We start from the raw sequence: 9,396 nt of genomic DNA, 5'->3' as shown, positions 1-9,396 counted from the left end.
TGAATGAAGCTTGAGGGAATGAAAAAAGTTTTGTACTCCCTGCTAGATAGATCAGCTTCCCTCTTTTCCATTGGAACAAGCTTTCAAAATCTTACAAACCACACTTACCCAGGAAAAAAATAATATACAGTCTGACAGTGCTTATGACAAAAGAAAATCTAATTACATTTCATGAAAACAAGCCTTCATTCAACTCCAACTGTACAACTGCAGAGATGTGTCATCAAGGATCTTGGGGAGAAACAGAACAATATTTTGCTTCATGTCATGAATACAATTAAAAAAAAACAAAACTGTGTCCCTGCCCTATATGTCCTGGCACCAGGGACATACTTGTGTGTTTAAAATATTGGATGGCAAACTGATATCATAAGAGCAATATTAATAATGAAAGGTCAATATAAATAGAATGCATAGGGGTCATATCTCCCAGGAGGAAAGAAAAGGAACTAATATATGGTCTTAGCACAGAACTTGAACTTGCATTAAACAAGATAATAATAATTATATAGTCCTTTACATATTTCAAGCCTTTCATGCTCCTGATGATGTACACTATTAATTCCTAGTGATTCAGCAGTGTCATCGGTGAGAGTCATCTAGGATGGCATTTATTTCAATAGCATACAGGAAATATGTAATATGACACGTATGTGGGCCTCTCATGAGGAGGAAGAAGGAAAAAGGGGAAAATGAGACGTGATATTCTAATAAATTCTAAATTTCAAGAAAGTTTATATTAGAATATAAGTTTGGTAACAAAGAGACTGGGGCAGGGGGCTGTGTGGCCGGTGAGACGGGGCTTGGGCGCTTGTGGGGTGATGAGAAGCCCCGGCTCCCTCTTAGGGGTTTGGAAGTCCCGAGGTAGTGAGCCCTTGAGTCCATTAAGCTAGATGTATTTTTCCAAGCGTAAGACGGAGCTCTGTCTGAAAGATCCAACTGCAAGCTTTTTTGTTTAAGACACGCAGAGAACAGAACGTAATCGTTAGAGGTGTGGAAAGACACCTAGAGCTAGTGGCATTGACATATGCTGTCCAGAAGTGGAAAGCAAACTTAAATGGTGGGCCAGAAATTAAGTCTTTGAAGATTCCAAAAAGGGTCTTGGAACTGAGCGATGCTGTCACCAGAGAGAGGCTGAGGGGGTTGGTGAATAGGAGAGTCTATTGTTTAGAAATCATTATAGTTTGTTCTTACAAGTTTGGCAGGTTCTTGGTGCAATTATATAACTACACATACATTTGGCATATAGAGATGAATTATGTATTCTGCATGTAATTACATGTAGCAAAATGTGTACTTTTATTTGGTGGGTATTTTTACATAGTACGGTGAATCGTGTACTCAGAAATAATTAGCATAAAGTATTATCTAAAAAACAAAACAAAAGTTGTTTGGTTTTCTTGAACTTCAGAAAAAAAAAAAAAAAAGAATCTGGAATCTTCCTTTCATTTATTCCAATAGTCCATGCCAAATTGTTCGGGAAGGCCATTGCCAAAGACAAAAGTAAGACACTGTAATTTCCCTCTGTTGTCCATCATCTTTTGATTTAAGGAAAAGGCCTTTTCAAATTTAAAGTGTCTCAATACTTCTGTCTGGCCTTAGATATTCCTAAATTTAAAACATTTGCAAATTCAGTCAACTTGAATGAATACCTAGATATAAATCTTCAGCTTCTATATTTGTAAAACTGAGACTCTTGTATGACTCATTAGGAGTATTAATAATTTTTTTACTGTGCATCAAAAAGTAGCAATGTCTTTATGTTTATCTGTGAATAAATTATGAAGGAAACATTTAGCATTATATATTGTCTCTGGTTATCTGACATATTTCTTGTTGGAAACAATTCAAAACCAGTTCTAATTTGGATGCAAAAATATTCAGAAAGTGAATTAGGTTTTAGAACTGAATCTCCTTTGAGTTTTCTTTTTAAGCATATCACATAGGACAGAAGATTTCTGAATTTTTTCATTATTCTTGGCGTTGGCTTAAAAACTCTATTCTCCAACTTTTTCTGGAGATAAAGTTTCTAAGTGAAACTTAATTTTATGAGTTCATTATAAATAAGATCTTAGAACATAGAGACTCTTTTGTGAGGGATAAAGAGGATGGCTTTTTTTATAATGCCCTAATTGTAAGACATTTTTCAGTTTGGAAGAAATTCTTGATGGTTAATTCCTTCAAGGAATTAGGTTAACTATATCAGAACGATTACTAAATTAGAATCTTTAGGAAACAGGGTAATATATTTTCCTTTCTTGGGGCTATCAAAGGAGGACCAATTTAGTAATAATCAACCCATATGGCATTTTAGAGAATTTGCCAATTTTCACCTTAATTGATTTAATCAACTATATGTAGCTGTTGGGAGAAAGGAGGGTCCACCAACGCCAGGAGGGTAGGAAAGTGTGAACTTCTGAAAGTGCTTTACAGTGTTCTGTAAGTTACATTCATTAGTATTATCACATCCCCATTATAGGCAAAATAAAGTGGGTCAGAAAAGAAATTTAGGCATTCTGGACTCATATTTATTTGTCTGACCTGGTACGAAACTGTAATTATTTAAAGCGTTCAGGAACAAACATCATTTTGGTCAGTCGTCCCATCTGATTACCTGGGGGTTGATTTTTGAAAGATTGGGATGGTGAATTAGTCATATACTTGGGAACTGTGAGCTTTCTTTCCCTAAAGGGAGAGCCAGAACATCGGTGTCTCTGGGTTGTTTTTCTTGTGCTTCATTCTAAGTAATATCGTTTGCAAGTCAAGATGCTTCTCGTTTCCTGGGCCAGTTATCTTACTAACCTGCCTCTGTCTCAGACTTCGCTCTGGGTTCTTATAGCCATTATTCTATTGTCTTTGTAGATGCTAATAGAGAGCTAGGTCCTAAAACCTTTCCATTTTCTGAATATTTTATACAGTACACAGCTCGTATAGATCCACTATATTTGGATGTCAGCAGGTCCTCCTGATCTTCTACCAAGGGGAGGCTGAAAGTCAATATAAAAAGAAAGAAAGAAAGAAAATCGCCTTTTGAAATAAATATAATTTGTTCTTGGTCTATGTCTATACTCAAGAAAAAGAAAATGTACTTTAAAAAGTTTTTTTAGGTCTCTGCTGATTCTTTCAGGCAGCTAAGGTAATTTTTGATCAGTGATTTATCTGGAGTGCTTTTCCTTTAAAATGGTAGCATTTTGTGGTGCTGGTAAACTTATTCTAAACGTTTTTCCCCCTGTAGAGAGCAATTAGCCTTGTATAGCTCAAAACTTTGGTAGAATTAATCTAAACTTTATTTAAATAAAGCTTAAAATTTGGGCCATTCAATGTAGTGCTTTTTCCACTAAGTCCAGTTAGCATGTAAATAACGTAAGTATAACCAGAAATGTAACATAGGTATTTAATACTCATCCAAATTTATTTCTGAAATGTTGCTGTGGATTCAGAATCCTGAATTCCAACCAGATGTATTTCTGGAGTATTACACAGGTCATATATATTTCACTTTTTTTGGTTCAAACCCTGGGGATCGACACGATAATTAGATTGAGAACATCTGCACCAAATCCAAACCATTTCCCTGATCCTTCCTTGAGCCTTCCCCACGGGAGGGATTTTTTTTTTTTTTTTTAAAGCCCTTGCACATTTTATTTGTCTAGTTACCTTTCGGGCAATTCCGAGGTCTCACCTGCCTCCCACTGCACAAATAGGAGGGGAAGGCAGACGTACCCTCAAGTGTGGGAGTGGGAGGAATCTTTAGATGTGGCATTTCGTCGGGACGGCAATCGCTAGAGGTGGCAATGCTGTTTCCCGCTAGGGGCCTGGCTTTGGGACAGGGCGTGGCCAAGCGCGGGGCGCGCGGGTGGGCACGTGCGCAGGGACCAGAGGACGCGAGTGTCGGGGCGCCGCTGCCCTCTACCGGGCGGCGCGGTCGGAGCTGCAGCGCGGTCGCCGGCCGACTGCGCGCGCGGGCTCGGGCGCCCCACACCGAGCCGGCCCTCGGCGTCCCGAGGTCGGGAGTGCCCTGCCTGGCGCGGCGTCACTGCATCTGGGGCCAAGGCTCCCGGCGCCCGCCCGCTCCCACCCACCTGCTTCCTGCCCTTGCTGCTCAAAGCTACCGCCGGGACGCCCAGGGAGCCCTCCTTGCAGACCTCGGGAGTCGTGCGTTGTCGAAACTGAGGCTCCTGGTCGCCAGTGGCAGACCTGGGGGCACGTGTGTTCTCCAAATCTCGGGGACTTTCATTTCCAGTCCCTTCATTCAAAAATGTTGAGTTCACTCCAACGATCAACGCTAAACCCTCGAACTCAGTTGAAATGTAATTATATCCCACTTACAAGTTTTATTTTGTGTTCCTTACAGATTTTATTTACATATAATTTTCGAGATTGTGGAATGTGGGGATTTGTTTTAACTAATTACACGTTAAAAGAAGGGCGGGAGAGTAAAAGTACAGTATTCCTACTGGAAACTCAAACACACACGTGTGTTATAATCAATTAAAGATGACGACCATAAAACGCGTACTTCTTGCCAGGTTTCTTCGAAGAAAGAAATCAATAGAGAATTGACTTTGGGGTTTATATTTTAGCATTCCTGTAAACTAGGGACCATGCTTTTTGTTATGAACGTACCCACACTTTCCAAGTTTTTGCACCCAAACCGATGTGTCTGAACTACAGGAAGTTTCTAAGGCTGTTCCGCTTAAGCGGTGCGGGGGGATACAGAACTGGGCTCCAAGACTTTTCCTGTCGTGGCCTAAGCTGGCGCAGCTCCGGCGGACAGGGGCCATTGGGACCCCCGGCCACCGGGGGCGCGGTGCGGCGCGGGGACCACGCGGCCACTGTGCGGGACATTAACGTGTGCAGCGACACGGGGGTCAGGGCTGCTTTCCCCCGGCTCCAGTGCCCCCAACATGAAACGCCGTTCGTGGCTGGCTCGGTCTCTGAATCCGGCTGGGTCGCAGGGAGAGGGTGTGCGGCAGCCGACCGCCAGAGCGCCTCGCACCAGCGCCGCAGCCGTGGGCCGGGTCCACGCGGGGTCGGGGCTCGGGCAGGTGGTCACGGCGGATCCGCGCGCTCGGCGCCCTGCCGGAGGGCGAGTGAAAGCGACGCGGGGCCGGTGCCCTCCCCAAACGGCCGCCCGCTCCCAACAGAGGGCCCAGAAGGGGCTGCGCTGCGTCGTCGCCCGAGACCGCGACCCCCCGGCGCCCGAAAACCGCCCCAGGTGAGCCGGGCCCGGGGCCTCCCGCGGGGGCCCGGAGCGCCCCTCCCGTCGCCCTCCAGCGCCCCCTCGGGGCCGGGGAGGCGGCCGCCGCCCGCAGGGGCCGGGGGCTCAGGAGGGGCGGGGGTCGCGGGCCTGGCGGCGGGCGCGGGGGGGCGGGGGCAGGGGCCGCCCGAGCGAGGCCCGGCGGCCGCCGCCGCGCCCTCGGGCTCCGACTCCGGCTCCGGCTCGGGCTCGCCATGGCTGCGGCGGCGCCGTGAGGAGGAGTCCGCGTCCTCCGTGGCGGCGGCGGCGGCCGGCTCCAGGCCGGGTTTTGGCGCCGCCCGCCTGCTGCCTCCTGGCGGCTCCTGAACTCCAGCCCCCTCTCTATCAGCCTCTCACTCCGTCTCAATATGTCTCAAGATGGCGGCCAATGTGGGATCGATGTTTCAATATTGGAAGCGCTTTGATTTACAGCAGCTGCAGGTCAGGCTTCTCCTCGCTCGGCCTCTCGCCCGGGGGTGGGGGCTGCGGGCGGTCGCGGCCTCCCCCGGGGCCCCGGGCTGCCCGGCCGCCGGGGGGCCGCGGCGGAGGGGAGGAGGGGGGTGCCGGGGAAAGCGGGGCCGAGTCGGGGATAAGTCCCTCTCGCTCCCCGGCCCCCATTGATAACTCGCTTGATCAGAAATTGATCCTCTTTGTTCAATTCATCGATCAGCCCAAGATGGCGCCGGGAGCCGCCGCCGCCACCGCTGCCCCCGGTGTCGGCCCCCACCCCGGGCGCCCCCCCGGCCCTGCGCCGCCGCCGCCACCGCCGCCGCCGCCGCCGCGGGACCGGGGAGGGGGCGGCCCCGGCGGTCCGCGGGGTGCGCGCGCGAGCGGGGAGCGGGCGGCGGGCGGCGGCGGCGGGCGCTGCGCCGGGAGGGGGCTGCGGCCCGGCGGCGGCGCCCGGCCGCGCGCCCCGCGCCCCCGGCCCGCCGTATTCCCGGGGAAAGTTTGTGGGGAGTTGCTGTGGGGGTGAAGCGCCTGCCTCTCCAGGAGGAGCCGCCGCCGCCACTGCCGGCGGCGCGGCGGAGCTGGGGCTGGTGGCGCTGTGGTGCCGCCGGCTCGGGGGAGGGTCAGAGCGGCCACCGGCGGCGGCGGCGGCGGCGCGGCCCGGCTCCGGCCAGGCGGGCGGGTGGCCGGGCGGTCGTCCGCGCTCCCCGGCCGGCCCGGGCCCCGGCCGCGGCCCCTGGCCGCGGCCCCCGGTTGTCAACGGGCGGGGACCGCGCCGCCGCTCCCCCGCCAGGCGTGGGGCGCCCAGCACTGACCCCGGGGTTTGTTTACGTCCGGGCGGGTGACCGGGGGCCACCCGCAGACCCCGCAGCCGCCCCGCTCTTTTGTGTGCCTGCAGGAGCGGCGCGGAACCGGCCCCTCCGCGTCCGGGGACCCCGGTAGGGGCGCTTGGGGAAACTTGCTGGGGGCGGCGGGCGCCGCGCACGCGGAGCCCGGGTGTCGGGTGTCCCGGGGGCGCGGGTACGGGCGCCGGAGGAGGGCTGCAACTTTCCCCGAACGCAGGCCCGGCTCTGCGCCCGGGCGCGCGGTCTATCCGGGCCGGGGGCGCTTGCTCCCCGGCGCCTGTCCGGGCGGCCCTCTCCCCGCGCCCAGGGGCTCCCGCGGACCCCAGTAAACACCCCCCACCCCCCGCTTCTCTCTGACCCTCTCCTCCGAGGCCCTGTCCTCCCAGCAGGGTCCGCGAGGGGCAATGGACCGCGCCGCGGGTCCGCTTCGAAATGCCTACTCCGATCGGGTTCTCGAAACCAAAGCCCCGGGGGCCTCGCTGGACTGTTGTGTACCGGGCTGTGGTCCACGCGCCGAGCCGCGGGCGCCGAGGGGGCATCGTGCTGGGGCTCCACATCCGGCGCCCGAGCCGCAGGCGTGCCCAGGGGGCGCGTTCCTGCCTGCCAACCCCCACCCAGGGGAGCGGCGCGCCCTCGGGGTCCGCCCGGGACCTGCCAGCTCCGCGCTCGTGGCGCCTGGACGGCCCCGGGACTGTGCCAGGTGGATGTGTGTAGCCGGAGCCAAGTTGAAGGTGAGCGGCGTGTGGGCCAGCAGCTCCGCGAGCGCTGGCGGTGGGGTTGGGGGGGTGTCTGCGGCTTAGAGGGACCCTGGGCGGCCTGGCGCTCCGGGGCGGGGGGGGGGTGGGGGTGGGCCCTCGGCGTCCCTGGGGGACGGCTGTTGCTCCCAACTCTAAGATGTGCTTGAAGGTAAACTTGGCCGAACTTTCCTAACCGGGAGGACTGGTGATAGTGACCTACAGTACTTTTAGGAGGAGAGCAAATGAACTCCAGATGCGGGCTTGTATGCAATGAAGCGGATTGGATTAAAATGTATATAAACGGAGTCTGACAACTTTAATTGTGTGTGCTTGTTTTCTGCTCTTGCCTACGTAAGAGCGGTAAAGCAGACTCATAGTCGTTATGAAATTTCTTCAGATTTCTCACTTAACTAGCAAGAAGACTATGTGAAATATGTATTTCCGATAAGATTAAAACTTAAAGGAGTTCGTGTTTATTGACTAAAATAGATTACTCCAAAGTGTCTATTGTGTAAATTAGATTCCTGAATGTAATGAACACAGCTGAATGGCATTTTTGATAAATTGGTCTACCCTGTTTTAGTAAAAATAGCTCCCTTTTACCATAATTTAATTCCTGAGCTTACTGTAAAACCCGTTGTGGAGTTTTAGGAGACAAACCTTAATTTTTTTTTTTTCTTGTCTTCCTAAATGTGACATTGTAGCTTAACACCAATGCGGTTTCTTCTTTAAGCATCCTGGCAAAACTGCCTAGGAGGTGGATTTGGTTTCTAGGGAGTTATTATATGAACTCTTTGACCCCGCCCTCCCCCCCTTGGTGATTAGCTAGTTCTTCAGGGTAGCATGGTTAACTGTAACTTTACTGAAAAGTTTCCCTGTCAGTTCATGTCAACGCACTTTCAGATGTTCATCTTGAATTTTAAAAATTCTTTGAGCATCGTTTTTTTTTTTTTACTGAGCAGCCATTGACTTTTGGTGATAGATAAGGATTTGGCCTTCGATGATTTCCTGTTGCCGCTTCATCGCCTGTTTGAAAACCTTCAGTTGCCTGTGGAACGCCCAAGTTCCAGGAGAAGGCTAAACTAGTTCTTTCTCTGGGCCCTGAAGAGGCCTTTTGAATTGATATCTAGTTTAGCGTCACCTCTATTCCCACAGACAGTAAGTGAGCCAGTGGGACTGCAGTTTGAGAAGAGAGAATTCATTAGTTTCAGACTCTTCTCATCTTTCCAGAACCCCTTACACCGCGATCGGGTTGCCTGCAGAGCCCAGCGAGGGTTGTGGTATTGCTAGCTGAGGGTAAAGAGGCTGGCTGGGTCTCGGAGGGTCCAGGTGAGTTGAGGCAGTCGTGCCCTCGGCAACAATGCGGGGAGCGGGGTGCTGAGCTCTGGGCCCTCTGCTCGGTCTGACTTGAAGCTGCCTTGAGCTGTGCAGTGAGTGCCCAGGAAGAGAGTTTCTCAAGACTGAGCTCTATTTTGTTTCCTTTTTAGTCCCAAAGTCTTGTTGGTATGGGAATTTCAGTGCTCTGGCCTTGTTAAGACTAGTTGGACAAGTTTTTATCCTATCCCAGACTTGTGAAAACCAGGATTTTTTTTTTAATAAGAAAACCACTATTGTATAAATTTGCCTTTTAAATACACGTTTGGAAAGAGGACACTTTCTAAAACGAGCTCATGTAACTCTATGTTAGGGTAGCTTTTTGCCAGTGCCTGGCTTTCCTTTAGGGCGTTCATTATTCCGACGTGGTGACCAGTCTTCCCCTTTAAGGAACCTCTGCAAAAGTAACCTTTAAATGTTTTCCTCTTTTTCAAAATAAGAAAACAATTTCATTTTTGCTGCAAGTCCATTTTCTGGTTGCTTTTATTTTGTTTTCTCCTGTTAAGGAAGTGTGTATGTTACCAGCCCTCCAGAACTCTTCCCTCTAGGAAGTATATTATTTTGATTAAAATATGTATCTCATCTAGGACCCTTTATAAAATAATGAGTAAAGAAGTGGAGGGGTTCCATACAACTGCTGTTTTTGTTTTCTTGGTTCTCTTAATATCATTGTCTTTGAGGTTGAGTGTGGGAAGGGGGTTATTATCAGTTGATTAAAGTTTTTTTTTTTCTTCTATACAAAACTATGTGTAGG

At 50.8% G+C, this 9,396-nt stretch overlaps 1 protein-coding gene across 8 annotated transcripts in view; it reads left to right on the top strand.

Annotated features, from left to right (window-relative positions):
- The first annotated feature begins 5,378 nt into the window (after positions 1-5,378).
- The window catches only part of CUX1 (cut like homeobox 1), a 374,916-nt gene continuing 370,898 nt past the window's right edge, over positions 5,379-9,396 (top strand). For 2 of the 8 annotated variants that reach the window (XM_067011760.1, XM_059038129.2), the window contains exon 1: positions 5,424-5,680. In XM_067011760.1, the coding sequence (XP_066867861.1) occupies positions 5,618-5,680 (63 nt within the window). In that variant the 5' untranslated portion in view covers positions 5,424-5,617. Of the gene's footprint in view, positions 5,681-6,435; positions 7,263-9,396 lie in introns of those variants that run through there. The other 6 variants (XM_059038127.2, XM_059038125.2, XM_059038133.2 and 3 more) reach the window with 5 other exon arrangements.

The sequence above is a fragment of the Kogia breviceps genome, chromosome 14 (genome assembly GCF_026419965.1).
Source record: "Kogia breviceps isolate mKogBre1 chromosome 14, mKogBre1 haplotype 1, whole genome shotgun sequence".
Taxonomy (NCBI): Eukaryota; Metazoa; Chordata; class Mammalia; order Artiodactyla; family Physeteridae; genus Kogia; species Kogia breviceps.
This window is presented reverse-complemented; position numbering and strand designations above follow the sequence as displayed.